Raw genomic sequence first — 23,263 nt, forward strand, 5'->3', positions numbered from 1 at the left:
ATGTTAACGGGAGTGGAAAATGTATTTGCCGTTCTCAATTTAGTGTTGATATACTGCATTTTTTGCTTTTTCCACTCTCTCAAAGCCTGCCACAGTAAACAGAGTACGTCTTGCGAGAGTTACAAACCATGCATTAATTCGGTTAAATTCAATTACAAACTGATATTTTTTTAATCAAAATAACAGTTTTTTTTTTGTTTTTTTAATAAGATGAGCAAGTATTTAGGGACAAAATAATGTTTTTCTATGGAAAAAGCAGGCCGATGCGAATACGTTATTTATTTACTAAAAATAAACTGTCATTTGAAACAAGTGTATTTTCAGAAAATGACAAGCTCACATAGGACGAATGAGTGTGTTGATCAAAAATGGAAAGCTGTTACTGGGGACTGTCAGAACCCCTTTCAGAGGGCATGGGGCAAGCAGGAGGTTACTCTTGGTGTTGAGGCACTTTACTCCTGATGTCCCAGTACCCAATTTACTATGGCTTCTGAGCAATTGAGCCAAGTACCCCTTCTGCACTTAACTCTCAGAGTATGCGTGGTCTGAGCAGTCCAAGGTTCCATGCCCTACCTGCAGAAAGGAGAAACACGGCATTCACCAACAACTACACAATCCCCCTTGAGGTCAGGGCTCTAGTGTTTCATTGGTGGCTCCCAGTCCCACTTCTTCCTCAAGTCGGTGAAAGTGGTTATTTCCCATTCACTATAGGCAACATCCAGGGTAAGCCCCATTAGCAGTCCAAGTCGCAAGAGTAAACTATGACTCTATTCTTAAAGTCAATAGTATTTCAGTGCCACAGTCCCAAGGTCAGTCTTACGTGCACCTCGCAGGATCAAAGAGACCTGATTTGAGCTAGAGCATGAGCAGTCAATTAAGGTGACTTAGATGCAAGAGGCCCCAAGCAAATAGGAATCAGTGATCAGCAAGTCTTCACTCGCAATCACGCATCTGTAGCGATCACAGGTTCTCAACGACTTCTATTCACTGGTTAGGTCTCTAGTTGCTCCTGTGAAAGGAGTGGGGGTGGTGGTGATATGTAGCTCGTGATTGGAATCCTTCTTCTCGGGCAGGCGTGCCAGGTCCACAGAGACTTGGCTTTCATTACTGTGGTTGCTTACAAGTGTTTGCCATCATTTCTTTGGACATGTTTGACTTTGGGAATCAACAGATACTCCCCCTCCATGTCGGATGATTGTCTGCAGAAGTTCCATCTTGAAGCCTGTCACTCCAACAAAGGCCATCACTCAAAGGTGGTCTGAGGACACTGCAAGCTGGATTTGCTGCACTTTACAAAAACCCCAAATTGTACAGAAGCACTTTTAGAGTTTGGGTACAAAAAGACTCATCAAACACGTGTACTTCACAGTCAGAATATATTTAAAATGAAACAGAAATATATGAATAAACATGGTAAGGTCACAACTAAAGACAAGAAGGTAGAAAGATGTGGAATGGAGTGTGAAATGGTGCGAACAATGGGACAAAAACAAATGATCCGATTCTTTCAGTTTAGTTGCTTGCTGTGTCCACTGCACACTGTTCATCAGTAGATTTGTGCTACAGGACCTCTGCATGTATCTCACATTATGCAAAATCTCTGGTATTTTTTCACAAGTCTGTATTACTTGTCCTCTACCCTGGTAAAGTATCGGCCATGGTGGTAGTCTGCTGATTCAACACTGTCCTTCAATGATCCTGCACATTTTGAATCTTGTTCTTAGTTTTTGAACATTTGCGACATCCCAGTAAGTGCGGCCACCTTTCCTTATAATCGTGGACGTTGGTGGTTTGCATGATGCCACTTAGCCTTTTCATGCACGACTCCTGTAATGGCCTGTAAAAGAAGATTACGTGTTACCAATCATCAGTACCCTCTAGGTCTGTCTTAGTATATAAAAACAATATCCCGTATGTGGCCAAGGTGACACAGGGCACCTCCAAGGAGCGAAACGTTCAAGGACGACACGTTTTGTGCAAGGTCGTTCATGGAGTTCAGCACTTCTATCTCAGAAGTGTAACAAGCACAGAACCCCAAGAGTAACTGGCAGATTTCAATTAAAAAAAGAAAAAAACTCATAACTCAAACCGTTCACGTTATTTAAAAAAAAAAAAAAAAAAAAAGAAGACTTCTTTGCAAAGGTAAACAGATCAACTTTCAGATCCTCGTTGTCATATTCAAGGGGGTCCCAATTAGGCTCTCCCCAGACAGTATTAATGTATTAAAATAAAATAGCAAAATAAACTGCCAAGGAATGTGCCACGTTATGGTACGTAATACAAAATTATCCCAAACCCCTTAGGGTGCAATAAGAATGGGCGACCGTGTCAGAGCTAGATCCAAGGTCCCAGCTTTATAGGCAAGAACTCAAGAGAACAAGACAGATGTACTTGCAAAGGGATGGAACAATTTGTACGAATTTCCATCCTTTTCTGTGTACTGTAAGGCGATGTAGTACAATGGATGATGTTGTGCACTAAGGGTTCCTGGGGCCCTGGAGAGTAGATATTTTTGTTGGGCAGGAGTACTCTCCATCAGATCTGAACAGCCGGCAGCCATTGGTGTTCTCTCCTTTCCCCTTCTGCAAAATATCAAAGATGTACTGGAGCTCCTTACCTGTACGTAACAAGTGGTTTTTATTGATCCATAAGGTAGATACTTCTTGGCTGTGGCGTTGCTGCAGTTGCTCTTCTGTCATTGGGTGAAGTGTGGTGGTGCTTCCCTCTCCTGATATAATTTATCATCAAGGACAGAAAGAACTGGACTTGGTTCTGCACATGTCTAGGAGCAATCAACTGCATGTAGTGCAGTGGGAGGGTGTCAGTTTAACTTTCACGGTGCAACACTCCAGGGTGCAAAAATGCCTTCAGGTGGCAACCTCAGTCACACATTATATAGCAAGGTTTCAAGGAGCTAGATATGTCCCTAGCCTCCTGCTGCTGTTGTGGTGGTGTGAATGGGCCTTCTTGTGCTCTCCTACTGAACACAGTATTGCCAGTTTTTGTGCCAGAGTATGTATGTCCTCTATACTCTGGAATCATGCTGGGAAGCCCCTGATGCATCGAGGCATCACATACATTATGAATGTGAAATCTAATGTTGCCTTTCTGGTTGTAGACAAAAAAAAAAAACGAACAGCTCCGTGGTCGCTTGATGGTGATGCACAGGTACATACACCGAAAGCAGATGCGCTATGCAATATTCTAAAGCCCTCCCACGCCACTGATATTTCGTGTCAGTTTCTGAGAAGGCATCAGCCATTGAAAAGAAGTTGACAGATTTTATGGGCAGATGTCTTATCTGCCATGGGAGTCTACTTTAATTCTGCGGGGAGATGATCATAATGCAGTCCTGGACATAGCTGATATGGATTCACAGTTACATTTTGTTTTCAAGTGTGACTAGGGCAAGTGTAATGATATCTGCTCGTGCTCTTCGTGGAGAGGAAACCCTGAAAGACATTCCTGCTGAATGTAGTTACAGCAGTGGCTGTGTGAGGACGTATCTTCATGTTGTGTATCCGACTTGTGGATTCAATCAAATGAGTAACTGCGTCTGCCTGTCCACTCTAGGGCAGGTCAGGCACACCCCTTGCATTTAATGAGCAGCACGTGAACAGCTAGCAAGGTTGTGCATCTAGGGCTTTGAAAAGGGGGCATGTTGTCAGTATTTTTAGAAGTAGCTGTTTGAGTTGTCCTATTGTTTCTCAGTGTGTGTTGGTGCATGCCTAGGTGTTGATGGCTCAATTGAGGTAGAATCCTTGATGGATAGGCCCTCCTTTACATGTGAACTGGAACCCTCCTACTCCACAGTTTCTTGGCAGTGACTTTAAAATTTCCTTCTCTATGTTGTTTTGCTGGATCTGTTAAACAATACACTTTGACACATACCCAGGACTGTTCAGGGTCTCTCAAGAGGGTTCTGTAACTGCCTTATTTTTAGGTTTTGGCCTTTATCCAATTGTCCTTCAAATCACCTTGGTGGTTAGGGCTTCGGTGGCCTACAATGTTCCAGAAGGGAAGGAAGGATGCACAGCCATTGCTCTAGGCTTGAATTATACGACTTGAAAAGCCTGTGCATACAATACTATTGCAAACTGACAGAAAACAATGTTGTAATTTATCTGTGTGGCAACTAACTCGACAAAAGACTTCCTGGTCAGACCAAAGGAACTGGACTTTCAAAAAACTATGAATTAAAGTTACCACTGGGAAAAACATGGAATTTCTCAGACCATAACTTTCCCACATCAGTGCATGTGGTTATTTCCTTTCGCAGTCCCGGTGGCAACATTGTAAAGAGCCTGACTTCATAATATTGATATTTACATGTTTCTTCCCATTGCTTGCTTACCCCTGCATAAGCGACCATTTGTTTTGTTCTCTAGACCCTAGAAGCATGATTTCTCCATAGACTAGCCTCACATTGCCCAATAAATCCAGGTTAGAGGCTGACACGTTTGTCAACATGAACACTCTCCATCCGAAGAAAGCATAGTTCCAGTAACCATTTGACTGGCTCAGAACAGAACCTAGGAGAGCAGTGCATTGTGGACCAATAAAGCTGCTCCCATACTGACTCGATACCCTTATGGGCACCCATACCATATGACCCACCACCCACATGTTGCTTATGGGACATAGTCCGGTAGGTCAGCTGTATGATGATGGCAGTGGTCAGAGAACGCGAGTTTCAAATCACACAAATGATGGTGGACTCGGCATTGGATATTACACCCCTCCAGGACTCAAGGTTCTCACATTGACCTGTCATTTTGAGTTGCTGTCAAAGTATTGACTCTTACATTTCCAAGTGTAATAATTTCTATTTCTAGTCCCTTTAAACCCCTAAAACTCGTAAAATATCCATAGAGTAGATCTTGACTTTAGGAAAGAGTGAAGTTAATGCTGTTTGAGTTATTTCTTTCCTCAAAGTATAGAGAACGAGACGACATCGATAAAGTTCCACTGATGCAACTGCTGGTGTCTACATCACTCAGGACGCAATCACTGTATGATGACATGGCACCATCACTACGAGAGTCATAATTTGGCTTCTTCAGAACCGCTTGGAGTCCTTCCATACCACAGTCAGTGTGATTCTCTGCCTTCCAAGGAAAGTCTACAAACTTCATGATCTCCAGAGCATTGATCCTTTCATTGGGATTGAGAGCCAAGAGCTGCCTAAACATATGAAGAGCTTCAGTGGTGAACCCTTCCCACATAGGAGGTGGTCCCGCAACACTGCTGTCCACCCAGTCAACAAATGAATTGAAGCCGCTGTCCTCTGGTACAGCCTCCTCCCAGGGAAAGTATCCAGAGATCACACAGAACAGGAGCACTCCAAAGGCCCACGCATCCAGACTGGAGACTGCGTGCAAGGTGTCGCCCTCTCTAGGGCGGCAGAGTTCAGGGGACATATAGGACGAGGTGCCAGACCTGGCTCGGATAGGTGTGCCCTTCAAGCAAGTAAGACCAAAGTCATTCACTTTGACACAGTGGCAGTCTTCATCAAACAGGAGGACGTTTTCAGGTTTCACATCACAGTGCACCAGTCCTTTGCTATCCATGAAGTCCAAAGCACTGGCAATCTGCACAGCACAACGTTTGGCTTTTACTTCTGGAATTCCAACCTGAAAGCCAGAATTAAAACAAATTAAATAAACTTTGACAGAACGCATAGATCACTACCTTTCTGTAAACAGCACTGCGCAGGTCAGTGCACATCTTACACAAGACTAGTTCACACTCAGACATCAGACATGGTATGGTGAACAGTTTCCTTTGCATTTGTGTTCTAATCTTGACACACTCCTCCCTTCATAAACACCATTATTAATGCTGTTGAGCATTCATCTATAATCAGGAACGACTCTGCAATTTTCTAGAAAGATCTTTGTTATTGCTCCCCAGCTCTACATTCCAGAACTGAGGCTATAGAAATATCAAAATCTTTATCCATACATAGTTGTGGTGGACCATTAGCCAATGGACAAGATATTGTGAAGTGAATACAAATTATACCATGAAAATGCTTCTCTATACGATGCTCAGAGGGTTCCACCGAATGTCCAACCAGGCACTCTACCCTTTCTTCAAAAGTTCAAACCACCATTGCAGATATATTAGAGTGCACATGAGATACACTGAGCTATTTGATGGCTGTTATTTGGAATATTGGTGTATTACCATCCTATTCAAAGTGACGAGCTAGCCTTTCTTGCTCTTCCGCCCTTGGAATTCTCCTTTCTTACTGCCTCTTGCCCCTCACAGTCCACCTGTACCTCACTGCATTATCAGTTCTACTCAAATCGGTCTCATGATGGATTCTTGAAACCAAACTGAAAACTTTTTTTATATTCCCATATGGGTGCAGATGTGTTTAAAATATGGGACACCAACAAAACTGTAATTTTTGTTCAGGATTGAATATCTCACAGCAGTGAAGCTTACCACTGGCAGAACCTCAGCATTTTTCCTCAGGTACAGAAATGCAAAGGCTATGGATGCCAAAAAAGAAGGTATAGCACAGAGAAGCCACCAATCAGGTCTAAACACCCCAGTGTGCCAACTGTTGCAAGTTAGATAGACCTATGATCCACACTGTGGTGCATTACTAATTACTCACTGTACACTTCTGCTCATACATCCAAAATAAAAAGCACACATACCCGATCCTCGATCATGTCGAACAGATCCCCAACAGGAGACCACTCTTGGACAAAAACGTAGTAGTCCATAGTCTGGAAAGCAACTCCATAGGAGCCGATGATGTTGGGGTGTGACGAGAGAAAGAAAGATGTGTAGTGCTCCACCAGAAAACTCTCCAACGAAGTTTGGCTCTTCTTTAAAAACTTCAATGCCGCAATCTTCTCTGTAAGAAATATGGGTGTAAAATGTATAGTTTGTCTTCTTGCATTTCTCATGTCAACCTCTTTTGAAGGACCTCAGAGTAAATGTTCCATAACTCCTGCCCTAGCTTAACATTAGAGGTTTGACATACGGGTTTGCACAACACCTGTTTGGACTGAAGGGAAAATGCATGATAACAAGTTCTGGTCTGAGTCAGTGGACCACACCAGATTCATCTTTGTAGCAAATCACTCAAAATCGTTCCATTAAGGTGTATTTATTTTATATGCTACTGCAAATTAACAAGGCTGACATTTTCTTCAACCAATATCTCTGTTTCATTCAACTAAATGAGTATCCAAAAGTTAAATTGATCTTTTCTTATAAGAGCAATTGTTATCTAACAAGTTTGATAATCAAGAGACATGAAATCTATGTGTATATACTCAGGAAGACCCAGATCAAAAAGCGTCCACTGCATTATCCTTCAGTGTGCAAAGAAAGAACAGCTCTGCTTTACAATCTAATTTCTAATTACAATCCAAAATCTAATTCTTCAGGGGTTGTTCGGGAGTAGGTATTTTAAGAACCTCCTTTCCACCTCTTTACCTGTTGCTTTATCTTTTGCCATCAACACAGACCCAAAGGTCCCAGAACCAAGTTCTTCCACAACTTGATAATGGTCTTCAAGATGCACCTCCTGCAGCCTACAAGACATCATGGACACCAGGCCTTCCAGGATGCGTTGTGTCTCAATAACTGTTTGGTTCATGGCTTAATTTATCGCTGAACCTACAGACAGAGACCAATAGTCAAGTACAAATACCTTGAAAATTGGTACAAACCAAGAATCCACTTCAGCACTTTTCAATACATTTGAAAAACATCAAGAACTCAACTGTTCTTACAGAAGACACGTTGCTTAAATCAGTGAAAATTAGAAAAAAAGAAAACGGGCAACTATAACGAACACCTGCAACTTTTTTTTTTTAAGCAATCATGGTCACTCTGTAGACTTAAGCGCCAGAATAAAAAAGTCTGTGTTGGAAATAGGCTGATTTTTCTGCAAGTGTTTACGTTAAATAACATTCCCAAGAAGTGGAAAGGGTACTTCAATAGATATAATGCAATGGTGGAACTGATGTTCATCTTTTGTGAACAGCAGTCTCTCATGGTGACTAATCACAGTTATGCTTCACTAAATATTAAATAGGACATAGTGTAACTTCCTGAAAATCCACTTTCCTCAAGATAATCCACTTTCTGAGAAGCTCAAAGTGCATATGCAGGATTCTGCACTAATCCAATCCCACAACAAAATAACTATTGCCAAGATCAACCTGAAATTCAATTATAATACATTATTGAGAACAAAAATAAAGACTAGTAATACTAGAAGCATGAAAAATCCTTATACTACAGATAAAACTTAGGTTTTGTACTAGCTTGATTTTTAGTGCCAGGAAGGGGTAGTTAATGTTATTCTCTCACACAGGCTGGTCTGGTTTTCTATTTCTGTCCAGTTCTGGGAAAAAAATGTTTGCAAAGATATCAGTGAGTCACCCAAATATCAATCTTGTGATTTTTTAGATAAACATATTATGTAGTTTGATTTTTTTGTAACTGCTTTTGCATGTGATAGAACAGTAGGTGGCAGGTGGACGTTGATTAAATGTTGGATTTCGCTGGAGGCCCTAGCACTTGAAGAGGGGTGGCACACACTAGTGGGCAACTCCTCCAGGACTGCATTATTCTCATATTGAGAGTATAATAACCTATAACGTGTACTCTGATAAGGTAAACCATCTATAATTTAACCTCAGCAGAACAAGCAGCACTGTATCCAGTTGCACTTTGTAATTGAAACGTCATTGTGCAATGATGTTATGTATTGCCCCCTCTCAAGAACAACTCCACATAAATACTGGGATCTTGGTTGTCTTTAACCCCTTCAATGCGGGCGTTGGCCACTGGCCGATGCCCGCACTACCTCCCTGGTGCGGGTCACGACCAGTGGCCGACACCAGGGAGGGTGTTAATAAATCCTCGGGTGCGGAAGCTTCCGTGTCTCCCCCCGCCCCTTTGTGACGTCAGCGCGCCGCAAGGCAAGCTGACGTTACAAAGTTGTTTTCCCCATCGAAGCAGAAAGCAGCCTTGCGGCCGCTTACTGCTTCAATGGGGAAAACGGCCTTCCACACGTTCGGGAAGGCCTCGTAAGAAAGGGGAGAGTGTCCCCTTTCTTACGAGGCCTTCCTGAAAGTGTTTCCTGGCCCCCGGTCGCAGCTGTGCTGCGATCAGGGGCCAGGAAACACCACTAGACGCCAGGGATTTCACTTGGAGAGGGGGGGTGGGGAATCGCCCCCCCCCCCGTCGGAAAATGGGCCGCCCCCTCGCCCCCAATCCCCACACCCCATTTTGGCCCCCAAGGAAACCATACAACAACTAAAAAAAAATAGATCTATATATCTATATCTATGTAGAGATATATATATATATATATACATATATATATACAGAGAGAGAGAGAGAGAGAGAGCGCTATATAGATCAATCAATCAATCAATCAAAGAGATTTATAGAGCGCGCTACTCACCCGTGAGGGTCTCAAGGCGCTGGGGGGGGTGCAGGGGGAGGGAAAGGGGCTGGGAGGATCACTGTTCGAAAAGCCAGGTTTTGAGGCCCTTCCTGAAAAGAAGTAGGTTTTGGGTCTTGCGAAGGTGGGTTGGGAGGGCGTTCCAGGTTTTGGGTGCAAGGTAGGAGAAGGATCTGCCCCCGGTGGTGGTGTGTTTGATGCGGGGAACAGAAGCGAGAGAGAGGTCAGCTGAGCGGAGGTTTCGTGTGGGGGTGTGGAAGGTGACTCTCGTTGAGGTAGGCAGGGCCTGTGTTGTGGAGTGATTTGTGTGCGAGGATGAGGATCTTGAAGGTGATCCTTTTGTCAATGGGGAGCCAGTGGAGGGATTTGAGGTGTGGAGAGATGTGTTCGTGTCGGGGGAGGTCGAGGATGAGTCGTGCTGCTGAGTTCTGGATGCGTGTAGTTTGCGCTTGAGTTTTAGAGTGGTGCCGGCGTAGAGGGCGTTTCCGTAATCAAGTCTGCTGCTGATGAGTGCGTGAGTGACAGTTTTTCTGGTCTCTGTGGGGATCCATTTGAATGTTTTTTTCAGTATACGGAGTGTGTTGAAGCATGAAGAGGTGAGAGCGTTGATTTTTTGGGTCATCGAGAGGGAGGAGTCTAGGATGATGCTGAGGTTGCGTGCGTGGTTGGCGGGGGTGGGTGCAGGGCCTAGCGTGGTGGGCCACCATGAGGGGTCCCAGGTGTTTTTGTGTGGGCCAAAGAGGATTATTTTGGTTTTGCTTGAGTTGAGTTTCAGGTGGTTGGCTGTCATATATATATCACTTTTGTCAATCAATATGTGTGTGGTTTCCCTGGGGGGAAAAGGGTCAGACTTGTCTAGTGGCAGTTTTAGTGCCATAAAGAAGTGCAGAAGGTTTATATGCCTACTGCAAAGAGCAAATCTGTATTTTATGTAAATAGCTGAGTACATTAGTAAAGTCAGCCATTACCTGCGCTATAATACCAATGAAATGTATGTGCGGGGTGGAGGGCGGCTATGGAGAGATGAAGGGCACTTTTGCTGGGTGGTAATGAGGGAATCCGAGGAGGAGGGAGTGGGAGCACCAATAATGATTGTTGGACTGGGCGCAGGAGGTGCTAAAGACTGACGAATGGTATGTGACAAGGTGTTTTTTGAGTGTCTTGAAAGAACGTGCTGATTGAGGGAAGAAGCGCAGGTAAGGTGGCCTCTACTGTTGCACGTATCTCACACACACCATCGATTTTGTGACTGTCTACGTAGGCTAGTGTTTTAGAGCAACAATTTAGCCAATAGTAGAGATGGCATCTTGATGGATGACTGCTGCCTGCACTCGGGTTATAGAGGACCGCTCTGACATAGGATCAGAGACTGAGACATCAGATACTGAGACAGCATCTGAGGGATAGGACAATGGCGCAGACTCGGAGTGATTTTTCAGTCGGAGGAGTCCCATTCGATAACTCCTCTTCCAGTACATTATGAGGGAGGTGATGAGGACAGTCCTGCTGTCCCTTCGCAAGCTGTTTGTGCAACTGGGTAATAGTGGGTTAGCCCAACCCAGAGAGCAGGTGAATGCGGCGGCAAGCAGAGAGAGTGCTCTCTTGGGAGCTCCCCAATTTAGTTCAGCCCCAAATTCCACCACCCAAATCATATTGTGGAGACATCAAAATTATCTATGGCAAAACAAACTGGTTTTGTAAGGCAGGCACCTGTGTTTTTGGTCCTGGGTTCGGCGGCCATATAGAGAAGCACACTAAACCCAAACATTTCTGGAAACTAGACATTCGGGGGAGTCCACAGAGGTGTGACTTGTGTGGATTCCCCCAAAGTTTTCTTACCCAGAAAACCCTGCAAAGCTGAAATGTTGAATAAAAACTCTATTTTTCTTGCATTTCTGTCACACAAACTACAGGAATATGCTGGGATCCACAAAATTCCTACCACCCAGTGACTCCTCACCTGTCCTGATAAAAACACTACCCCACTTGAATGCCTACACCTAGTGCCTGCATCAGGAATGGATCACCCCAGGGTCAACAGCTGCCTCATGTAAGGACCAACATTGACCGTTGTGGGATCTATTCCTGTCGCGGGCACCAGGCCTACCCACACAAGTGAGGTATAATTTTTAATCGGAAGACTTGGGGGAACGCTGGGTGGAAGGAAATTTGTGGCTCCTCTCAGATTCCAGAACTTTCTGTCACCGAAATATGAGGAAAATGTGTTATTTTAGCCACATTTTGAGGTTTGCAAAGGATTCTGGGTAACAGAACCTGGTCAGAGCCCCACAAGTCACCTCATCTTGGATTCCCCTTGGTTTCTAGTTTTCAAAAAAATGCGCTGGTTTGATAGGTTTCCCCAGGTGCTGGCTGAGCTAGAGGCCAAAATACAGAGTAGGCACTGTTCTCTATGAAAAAAATTGATGTGTCCACGTTGTATTTTGGGGCATTTCCTGATGCGGGCGCTAGGCCTACCCACACAAGTGACGTATCAGTTTTTATCGGGAGACTTGGGGGAACGGTGGGTGGAAGGAAATTTGTGGCTCCTCTCAGATTCCAGAACTTTCGGTCACCGAAATGTGAGGAAAATGTGTTTTTTTAGCCACTTTGAGGTTTGCAAAGGATTCTGGGTAACAGAACCTGGTCAGAGCCCCACAAGTCACCCCATCTTGGATTCCCCTAGGTCTCTAGTTTTCAAAAATGCACAGGCTTGGTAGGTTTCCCTAGGTGCCGGCTGAGCTAGAGGCCAAAATGTACAGGCTGGCACTTTGCAAAAAACAGCTATGTTTTCTGTCAAAAAAATGGGATGTGTCCACGTTGTGTTTTGGGGCATTTCCTGTCGCGGGCGCTAGGCCTACCCACACAAGTGAGGTATCATTTTTATCGGGAGACTTGGGGGAACATAGAATAGCAAAACAAGTGTTATTGCCCCTTATCTTTCTCTACATTTTTTCCTTCCAATTATAAGATAGTGTGTAAAAAAGACGTCTATTTGAGAAAAGCCCTGCAATTCACATGCTAGTATGGGCACCACGGAATTCAGAGATGTGCAAATAATCACGGCTCCTCAAAACCTTATCTTGAGTCCATTTTGAAAATGCAAAGGTTTTCTTGATACCTATTTTTCACTCTTCATATTTCAGCAAATGAATTGCTGTATACCCAGTATGGAATGAAAACCAACTGCAGGGTGCAGCTCATTTATTGGCTCTGAGTACCTAGGGTTCTTGATGAACCTACAAGCCCTTTATATCCCTGCAACCAGAAGAGTCCAGCAGACAAAACGGTATATTGCTTTTAGAAATCTGACATCGCAGGAAAAAGTTACAGAGTAAAACATAAAGAAAAATGGCTGTTGTTTTCAGCTCAATTTCAATATTTTTTTATTTCAGCTGTTATTTTCTGTAGGATCTACACAAATGACCCCTTGCTGAATTCAGAAATATGTCTAGTTTTCAGAAATGTTTAGCTTTCCGGGATCCAGCATTGGTTTCACACCCATTCCTGTCACTAACTGGAAGGAGGCTGAAAGCACCAAAAATAGTAAAAATGGGGTATGTCCCAGTAAAATGCCAAATTTGTGTTGAAAAATTAGGTTTTCTGATTCAAGTCTGCCCGTTCCTGAAAGGTGGGAAGATAGTGATTTCAGCACCAGAAACCCTTTGTTGATGGCATTTTCAGGGAAAAAAACCACAAGCCTTCTTCGGCAGCTTTTTTCCCCCATTTTTTGGGAAAAAACGAAATTGTCACTGTATTTTGGCTATTTTCTTGGTCTCCTCCAGGGGAAACCACAAACTCTGGGTACCATTAGAATCCCTAGGATGTTGAAAAAAAGGATGCAAATTTGGCGTGGTTAGCTTATGTGGACAAAAAGTTATGAAGGCCTAAGCGCGAACTACCCCAAATAGCCAAAAAAGGGCTCAGCGCTGGGGAGGGGGGGGAGAGGGGGGGGGAGAGGGGGGGGGGAAGCTAAGAGGCAGCTAAGAGGTTAAGGAAAATTAATGGAACCATACTCCTAACAGCACACGGAAAAACTGGGGTGTTAGCATGCAAAATCTGGTGTCATTCTGCCTAGCTGTGTTTAAGTCTGGCTTCACAGTCCAGAAGTCAACAAAACCTGTTTTACAATATAAAGAAGGAGAGCTACCACCCTCCCTCCCAAACACGCGCACTATTATTTAAAATAAAATAAAAATGAACGTGTGGTATGTAGTTGTTTCACTCAACAGGTTTCATATTACCGGTAGCATGCACGCCGGATAGATATACTTTGGTACAATACATTGGTGTAAATCTTCAGTGCAAGATTCTGCCATTACAGTTAACTGCTTCAATATGAACATGACTAGTTGGGCGCACCCTCTGATTAGGAGCGTAATTAGGAGCGTAGCCTGGTCGATCAGATTTTTTTTTTTTTTTTGGTGGGGGGTGAGCTTCAGATTTACGGACAATCAGGCTGGCATATAGTGCTAAAATACTTTACTTGACAAGGAGGATGCATGAGAGAGGCTTGTGAAATAACACATTTTTTAAGACCTTAAAAACAGAGAGGAAAAGAGAATTTTGTCTGTGTCCATGTAACAATTCCTGGAGAAACCCGACAGACATCTCACCATACCCGACCGAGAGCACATGTACACAACTATTTATCAGAAAATACATTTATTATGGGGTGTAACACCCTGTGCGCGCCACCCACCCCAGAACCTACGCCAGTGAGGAAGGAGGTTAGCGGCTTTGGTCTGCAACCACGCAACCCTCTTCTCCCACTCGCACCCCCCGCCACCCAGGGGCCTGGAAATTAATAGACGCCTCCTAGCTATGTCAGATTTTGGCTCTCCGTCTTCTATTGCTAAAACCAACAAAGTAACTCCGACCAACCCTTTCCAAATATAATCATAAATTAGCACTACAGGATAGTATTGATGCAATAAAATACCGTCGCATAAAAAAATTATTGTAAGAAAAGAACTGATTGTAACAAACTGGAACTGTGAGCAGGATACCTTTAACGAAAAGAGACTTCTTGGAATAGTCGGGTTTCAGTAAATCCTGCATCTGAAGGGAAGTTTTAAATGTCGTAACTTGCATGCAGTACAAAATGTTATCAATTGCCAACAGTCTCCACCCAGTGGATAGCCACAGTATTGCACCTTTCAATTAACTGGCATGATAAACAAGCCTCTAACTGCGTCTCGCCCAGCGAGCGTTATTTTGGCCAACCTGAGGTATTCCATCCTGCAACAACAAGATACTTTTATAGGTAGGGGCCTTCCACTTGGCGGTGAAACCCGATGTGTCGTGAAGCACATCACAAAGTATTTCAGGAATGCAAAATAACAAACGTGGCGCGAGTTCATTATTGCAGATTGCTACGCCCCAGTGTTTATATACATTGGCGAAGCCAACCGGCTTGGTTTTAAAATTCTGTCCCGTGGAAGCAGCTTCGTTTGTCAGTGCTTACATGGGTGTGTTACCACAGTCGAGCTAGACTCGGTGCATTTGGCAAAGTTTGTCATTTAAGTAGCTCGGTCCAAAACACAACAGGACTCGATATGACGAATACAAACCTCCGGGACAGACGTGACATCATCCACTTCACCGCTGTTACAGTTCTGGCGTGCTCTGTACGGAGTACCCCTTCCCACAGTGCCCGCTGTGCTCGTGCTGAACCTGTACCCATAATCCCTAGCTACAGCCCCACAGTGCATCGTTACAGAGGGTCTGAAGGGCCCTAGCCCTGTGACCACGGACAGTCTGAAGCAGCTGGGCCTGGGAAAGACTAATGTTACCAAAGGCGACCAGTGTTTCAAACACACTCAAACTTGAATTTACCTTCTCAGTGTGTAGCACAGGATTTTAGGAGATGTTGGTTTTAAAATTCTACCACATGAAACCCACGTTCAAGACGCAAGTCACCCGCCAATGCTGTCTGGAGCCACTTACAATGCTTAATTCGTGTCAGTGGTTGCAGGACTTGAGGGAGAAATAAGGAGGCGGAGAAAAACTGGAAAACGCAGACTCTTAGGTGCTCTAATGAGTTGCTTGCGCCCAGCAGGTTGAAACTTGAGAACAGTAGTACGAAAGCCTGCATGACCTGCTGGTTTGAAAGGTGTTTCAAAACGAGGAGTGGCACTATGGCCGATGCAGGGGGTGGTGGATGCTAATGGAGGGCACTGCTTTCGGTAGATGCAATGGTCTCTGCTCTTCCTACCAAGTAAGATTGAAGGGTTAGGCGTTACCTGCTCTCAAGTTTCTCAGGTTCGGGCGTGAGGGTCTCGTTCAGTCCACGTTTCCCCTTTCTTTCCGTTTTTTTGTCCAATATCGTTAGGAAATCAGTACTACAAGTCCCAGAATGCAAAGCTAAAGGCTGGTGGGTATCTTAAGAGCTCTGCCTACGAAAACTTTCTAAAAAGTAGAGGAACGTTGTTAACGATCACTTCTTGATTCCTCCCCAATTCACCAGTAGGTATATCGACCTCGGAAGGGTATTTAAATGTAGCAATCAGCATTTTTATTTGTAACAGATTATTTTTTAGAATGTTTGTATGGTACCATGGGACGAGCTATCAGCACCTTGAAGCGTTTATATAATGGGTTTTATTAACTATACAATAAAATTACTTCACTGTCCACAGCCGTTTCATCAGATGTGCGCATCAGAACGTGCTGCATGTCAACTTGTCACCACAAATCTTGCAGGCATGAGCCATCATGACGTGGTTAGTCAATATAAAACAGCGGCTGGGCAATCTAATGTATATAGAACAAAAATATGACGCTAGAATGCGTCCACTAGCTAGATCCTTTACAGTTAACAGAGCAAAGGTTGCAGAAACTTCCACTAGCATTTTAAGAAACCGCGCTGTTGGGGGGGGGGTGAGAGAGAGCAGAAAAACGTTTTTTTTTTTTTACCCACGAGCATCGTTCGACAAAATAAAGTCCCAAGAGAGCAACCATGTTTTTAGTGGAATTAAGTACCATAAAAAATCTTCTAGCGCCAAAAAGGAAAAACAACCATCAGAGAAAACTCACCTGAGAATTATCTTTTAGAAAAACACAGTCAGAGTAAGAACCTTCCAGAGTGGGCACCCACCAGCCGGGAGAGCTGCTAGGAGGAGACCCGTCTAGCGGGAGAGGTGAAGTGCTCTGCAGCGAGGCGGGCCGCTTTATGCCTGTGGTCCAGGGGGGCCGTTGTCTCTGCGTCGCCTCTCTCTCCACAGGATGCGCGGGGCCGGTTTGCATAACACATAGGAGAGGGGCTGAACCCCGTAAGCGGCGCTGAAGCACACGGTGAGTGAGGGGCTAATGGTGACAATTAGCCATCAGCTGGAGTCCAGCGACGACACCGTTCGACACCCACTTCTAAATGGGAATGGGCCTACACCTATTAGACGTTCAACTGCTAACTTTGAAATGTCTTAGAGCTTGTCACATTTTTATCATGGTACGACCCCAAAGCAGATTGCAGTTCAGGGAAAAGTTTAAAAAGTACAAGAAGGAAAGTCGTTATTGTGAGTTTCACTAATCCATGAGGGAACACCTTAGCGTTGTGAATGCGTTGTTTCAATTTTCCTTTAGCGTCTTCATGCCCGAGGTACCATTCTGCAAAAACGGATATTAGTGAACAGGTGGACCTGTCTATAGGTGGTGTACATGAAACTGGGACACATCCAGACATTGACAGGGATATGAAAACTGAAGTAGTCCAGTGTAAAGCACTACATGAAAGACAAATGACTAAATAACTTACCTACCCAAGATGGCGTTGCATTAAATCGGGGGTCATTAAAAGAAAAGCAGACAAGCAAAGTACTGGCTATCTTTTGTTGCACACGAATCAAAATTGATAGGCACACAGTCTGCTCAACGCTGTCAGTATCTCGACACTCAATATGGTGTTAGCGATTTTCTGTCTCTTCTCCCTGTTAGGCCATAGACAGAATAAATAACACAGCTACATGGCACAGTCTCTCCCTGCAGTGTACCAGGCACAGTGCAAAACCCAGGGCCAGTATTGTGCCTTGATTTTAGTGAGCCAAATAGCTGCCAAGGGCCTCCGTGTTATGTGCGGTACCTTCATACAGTGATTGGGTTGCATTTTCGCCAACAGCAGCCTGCATTCTGGGACTTGAAGTTTCTCTTTTAACACAGAGTAGAGGCTCAAAAATGCCAGGGTGAGGAGTGCTGTTGATGAAATGGCCTTAGCAGCCTGGCGGTAAAAGCGCGAGTGAGCTAAAGAACACATCCGAGAAGTCAGCGAGGGCCTACGGGAGCCAGGTTCTCGGCGAGGCCTAGGTCACATGACTCTATTTTGAATATAAATTGTGAAGAGTGGCAGGACCTCAGTCATCACGCTTGTCCACTATTGAACTGTAGCATTTATATCAATTTTAGCATTAGACAGCACGGTTCATTTAATGACACGTCTGCCTCTGTTTGCTTTGCTCACACATTGCTCCCCCGTACACTTCCCTCTGTGCTCCATGACGCTTCGGCTCACCAGTGGTGGCTGGTGATCGTTAAATGGTTAAATGTGGTGGCTGTAATACTGTCCATGACGTCTAGCAAGTAAGACAAATGTCTGCTAGGAGGTCACTTTACAAAAATAAAGGGGCCAAACAGTTTATTTTAAGCCATACTTTTCAAATACACTTGGTAGAAACCTATAGGCTCAGAAAGGTCACTCAGGACGTATTAAAGAAGTGTCATGGCCCTAGAGGATTATCTATTTCTTTTGTCAAATGCCTGTATAACTTGATCCTGAGAGAGCATATTCTTAATAATTGTGTGTCTGATTTGTTGCACCAGTACCTGGTAGACTCTGATCTGACCTCTCCCCAAGAATTGGGAAAGAAGGCAGACAAATGGGTCAGAACAAGGGTGAACAGAAAAGTTCATACAGGGGGTGACAAAGATGGCAATAAGAAGAAAGATGGTGAAAAATCTCAAGATAAGCATGGGGATAAGGGTAAAACCAAAGATCCCACTTCAAATCTTAAACACTCTTCAGAGGGTGGGGATAAAACAAATTCTTCCTCTTCTTCTCAACCTGCACACATTAAAAAGCCTTGGTGCTTTGTGTGTAAAAATAGAGGCCATAGGCCAGGGGATAAGTCCTGTCCAGGTAAACCCCCTGAGCCTACCACCACTAATACATCAAGCTGTAGTGCCCCTAGCAGTAGTGGTACTAGTGGTGGGACTGCTGGCAACAGTCAAGTTAAGGGTGTAGTTGGGTTCACTTATGGGTCCATCATAGAAACTGGGGTAGTCAGTCCCAAGACAGTTTCTGTCACACCTAGTGGCATTGGCCTTGCCACACTGGCTGCTTGTCCCCTTACAATGGATAAGTACAGGCAGACAGTTTCAATAAATGGTGTGGAGGTCTTGGCCTACAGGGACACAGGTGCCAGTATCACTTTGGTGACTGAAAACCTAGTGAATCCTGAACAACACATCATTGGACAACAGTATAAAATTATCGATGTCCATAACTCCACTAAGTTCCTTCCCTTAGCTATAATTCAGTTTAGTTGGGGTGGAGTTATTGGCCCTAAGCAGGTGGTGGTATCACCTAGCTTACCTGTAGACTGTCTCTTAGGTAATGACCTAGAGGCCTCAGGTTGGGCTGATGTAGAGTTCTATGCCCATGCAGCCATGCTGGGCATCCCAGAGGAATTGTTCCCTCTCATTTCTACTGAAATGAAAAAGCAAAGGAGAGAAGGCCTGAAAACTCAGGATCCCTCTCCATCAACAGGTAAAAAGGGTATCACAGTATCCCCTAACCACCCTGCCATTCATGATACCATTCCTGTGGTGGGAGAAACCTCTCCTGGGGTGGCACCTGTTCCAAGGGAAGCATCAGCTGGCAAAGCTATACTCCCTGAGGTAGAAGTACCTCTCTGTGGGATAACTAACATTGGTGAGAAAAAGAGCACCATTTTAGTTAACATGGAGCATCCCTCCAACCCTCCCAGAGAAACTTTAGTGCAGAAACTCTGCACTGTCTCACAACACTTAGCACAGCATCCCTGCCCTAGTGTGGAGCTGATAGGACAGCATCCCTGCCCTGCTCCAACCCAAGAGAAACAGCATCCCTGTTCTCTCTTCCAGCCATATGGACAAAGTTTTTGCCCAGCTATGGCTTTTCTGAGACAGCATCCCTGTCTGGCATTTCCATCACTACAAATAGGTTCAGTGGACAATTCCCACTGCTCTAAACTAAAACTTACTGATAGAAACTCTGAAAATACATCTTCACATTGTTGCTTAGCTAAAAAACTTCAAACAGGGTGGTTTACATCCCCACATGGAAGTAACCATATAGTGGATGATAAAGGGAGTAACCAGTCTATTGCAGAGCTACTCTCTACTTATCACCACTTAGACAATAAAGTCTCAACTGGCCAAGGTTAGCCTTATTGTCCTTCGTTTGGGGGGGGGATTGTGTGAGAAAGTAGCCTCTTTCTAGCCTTGTTACCCCCACTTTGGGCCTGTTTGTGAGTGTATGTCAGGGTGTTTTCACTGTCTCACTGGTATCCTGCTTGCCAGGGCCCAGTGCTCATAGTGAAAACCCTATGTTTTCAGTATGTTTGTTATGTGTCACTGGGACCCTGCTAGTCAGGACCCCAGTGCTCATAAGTTTGTGACCTATAGGTATGTGTTCTCTGTGTGATGCCTAACTGTCTCACTGAGGCTCTGCTAACCAGAACCTCAGTGGTTATGCTCTCTCTTTACAAATTGTCACTAACAGGCTAGTGACCAATTTTACCAATTTACATTGGCTTACTGGAACACCCTTATAATTCCCTAGTGTATGGTACTGAGGTACCCAGGGTATTGGGGTTCCAGGAGATCCCTATGGACTGCAGCATTTCTTTTGCCACCCATAGGGAGCTCTGACAATTCTTACACAGGCCTGCCACTGCAGCCTGAGTGAAATAACGTCCACGTTATTTCACAGCCATTTTATACTGCACTTAAGTAACTTATAAGTCACCTATATGTCTAACCTTTACCTGGTAAAGGTTGGGTGCTAAGTTACTTAGTGTGAGGGCACCCTGGCACTAGCCAAGGTGCCCCCACATTGTTCAGGGCCAATTCCCCAGACTTTGTGAGTGCGGGGACACCATTACACGCGTGCACTACATATAGGTCACTACCTATATGTAGCTTCACAATGGTAACTCCGAATATGGCCATTTAACATGTCTGTGATCATGGAATTGCCCCCTCTATACCATCCTGGCATAGTTGGCACAATCCCATGATCCCAGTGGTCTGTAGCACCGACCCTGGTACTGCCAAACTGCCTTTCCCGGGGTTTCACTGCAGCTGCTGCTGCTGCCAACCCCTCAGACAGGCTTCTGCCCTCCTGGGGTCCAGCCAGGCCTGGCCCAGGATGGCAGAACAAAGGACTTTCTCTGAGAGAGGGTGTTACACCCTCTCCCTTTGGAAAATGGTGTGAAGGCAGGGGAGGAGTAGCCTCCCCCAGCCTCTGGAAATGCTTTCATGGGCACACATGGTGCCCATTTCTGCATAAGCCAGTCTACACCGGTTCAGGGACCCCTTAGCCCTGCTCTAGCGCGAAACTGGACAAAGGGAAGGGGAGTGACCACTCCCCTGACCTGTACCTCCCCTGGGAGGTGCCCAGAGCTCCTCCAGTGTGCTCCAGACCTCTGCCATCTTGGAAACAGAGGTGCTGCTGGCACACTGGACTGCTCTGAGTGGCCAGTGCCATCAGGTGACGTCAGAGACTCCTTCTGATAGGCTCCTTCAGGTGTTGCTAGCCTATACTCTCTCCTAGGTAGCCAAACCCTCTTTTCTGGCTATTTAGGGTCTCTGTCTCTTGGGATTCATTAGATAACGAATGCAAGAGCTCATCTGAGTTCCTCTGCATCTCTCTCTTCAACGTCTGCCAAGGAATCGACTGCTGACCGCGCTGGAAGCCTGCAAAACTGCAACATAGTAGCGAAGACGACTTCTGCAACTCTGTAACGCTGATCCTGCCGCCTTCTCAACTGTTTTCCTGGTGGTGCATGCTGTGGGGGTAGTCTGCCTCCTCTCTGCACTAGAAGCTCTGAAGAAATCTCCCGTGGGTCGACGGAATCTTCCCCCTGCAACCGCAGGCACCAAAGAACTGCATCACCGGTACCTTGGGTCTCCTCTCAGCACGACGAGTGAGGTCCCTTGAATCCAGCAACTCTGTCCAAGTGACTCCCACAGTCCAGTGACTCTTCAGTCCAAGTTTGGTGGAGGTAAGTCCTTGCCTCCCCACGCCAGACTGCATTGCTGGGAACCGCGACTTTTGCAGCTACTCCGGCTCCGTGCACTTCCGGCAGACATCCTTTGTGCACAGTCCAGCCTGGGTCCACGGCACTCTAACCTGCATTGCACGACCTCCTAAGTTGTTCTCCGGCGACGTGGGACTCCTTTGTGCAACTTCGGGTGAGCACCGTTTCACGCATCCTTGTAGTGCCTGTTTCTGGCACTTCTGCGGGTGCTGCCTGCTGCTGAGAGGGCTCCTTGTCTTGCTCGACGCCTCCTCTGTCCCCAGACGCAATTGGCGACATCCTGGTCTCTCCTGGGCCACAGCAGCATCCAAAAACACTAACCGCACAATTTGCAGCTAGCAAGGCTTGTTGGTGGTCTTTCGGAAGGAAAACACTTCTGCACGACTCTCCGCAGCGTGAAGGATCCGTCCTCCAAAGGGGAAGTCTCTAGCCCTTGTCGTTCCTGCAGAAACCTAAGCTTCTACTGTCCAATAGCAGCTCCTTTGCACCCACAGCTGGCATTTCCTGGGCATCTGCCCATCTCCGACTTGCTTGTGACTTTTGGACTTGGTCCCCTTGTTCCACAGGTACCCTCGACTGGAAATCCATCATTGTTGCATTGTTGGTTTGTGTCTTTCCTGCAGAATTCCCCTATCACGACTTCTATGTCCTTTGGGGAACTTTAGTGCACTTTGCACTCACTTTTCAGGGTCTTGGGGTGGGCTATTTTTCTAACCCTTACTATTTTCTAATAGTCCCAGCGACCCTCTACAAGGTCACATAGGTTTGGGGTCCATTTGTGGTTCGCATTCCACTTTTGGAGTATATGGTTTGTGTTGCCCCTATCCCTATGTGTCCCCATTGCATCCTATTGTAACTATACATTGTTTGCACTGTTTTCTAATACTATTACTGCATATTTTGGTATTGTGTACATATATCTTGTGTATATTTGCTATCCTCATCCTGAGGGTACTCACTGAGATACTTTTGGCATATTGTCATAAAAATAAAGTACCTTTATTTTTAGTATATCTGTGTATTGTGTTTTCTTATGATATTGTGCATATGGCACTAAGTGGTACTGTAGGAGCTTCACTCGTCTCCTAGTTCAGCCTAAGCTGCTCTGCTAAGCTACCATTATCTATCAGCCTATGCTGCTAGACACCCTATACACTAATAAGGGATAACTGGGCCTGGTGCAAGGTGCAAGTACCCCTAGGTACTCACTACAAGCCAGTCCAGCCTCCTACATTGGTTGTGCAGCGGTGGGATAAGTGCTTTGAGACTACTTACCACTCTTGTCATTGTACTTTTCATAAGAGAAAAATATACAAAACAAGTTCAGTGTGTGTACACATAACTAAAAAGTTTTGCATTTCCTCTTTTCACTCTTTTCTAAGTGCTGAAAAGTACTTCCAAACTTTCTAAAAGTTTAAAAAGTTTTTTTTCTGTCTTTCTAAAAAGTTCTGAAAAGTTTTTTCTCTTTTTCTATCACTTAAACTCTTTCTAAAAATGTCTGGCACAGGCCAAAATGTTGATCTGT

The 23,263-nt window shown here is 44.9% G+C and overlaps 1 protein-coding gene across 4 annotated transcripts; it reads right to left on the minus strand.

Moving 5' to 3' along the window:
• Positions 1-259: 259 nt before the first annotated feature.
• LOC138304310 (serine/threonine-protein kinase SBK1-like) lies at positions 260-16,664 on the minus strand. 4 transcript variants are annotated; one of them, XR_011205547.1, is made up of 5 exons: positions 16,481-16,664; positions 7,462-7,644; positions 6,672-6,874; positions 2,618-5,633; positions 260-1,837 (listed from the first exon to the last, which is right to left on the minus strand). XR_011205547.1 is itself a non-coding variant. In XM_069244261.1 (4 exons), exons 2-4 carry the CDS (start codon positions 7,622-7,624, stop codon positions 4,887-4,889), a joined length of 1,113 nt encoding a protein of 370 aa, XP_069100362.1. In that variant the 5' UTR covers positions 7,625-7,644; positions 16,481-16,664; the 3' UTR covers positions 260-4,886. The 4 variants fall into 4 exon arrangements, 3 of the variants coding, with proteins under 3 accessions (XP_069100362.1, XP_069100363.1, XP_069100364.1); XM_069244261.1 differs by having other exon boundaries at positions 260-5,633; XM_069244262.1 differs by lacking the exon at positions 16,481-16,664 and adding an exon at positions 15,281-15,362 and having other exon boundaries at positions 260-5,633.
• Between the last annotated feature and the right edge of the window lie 6,599 nt (positions 16,665-23,263).

Source organism: Pleurodeles waltl, chromosome 7, assembly GCF_031143425.1.
Source record: "Pleurodeles waltl isolate 20211129_DDA chromosome 7, aPleWal1.hap1.20221129, whole genome shotgun sequence".
NCBI classification, from domain to species: Eukaryota; Metazoa; Chordata; class Amphibia; order Caudata; family Salamandridae; genus Pleurodeles; species Pleurodeles waltl.

Bases quoted from the DNA above. Each gene is read 5' to 3' on its own strand.
- LOC138304310 (XM_069244261.1), bottom strand. From the start codon at position 7,624: ATGAACCAAACAGTTATTGAGACACAACGCATCCTGGAAGGCCTGGTG. The intron at 6,875-7,461 runs GTAAAGAGGTGG...TATTTCTTACAG, and splicing joins GGCAAAAGATAAAGCAACAG to AGAAGATTGCGGCATTGAAG. The intron at 5,634-6,671 runs GTATGTGTGCTT...TCTGGCTTTCAG, and splicing joins TCGACATGATCGAGGATCGG to GTTGGAATTCCAGAAGTAAA.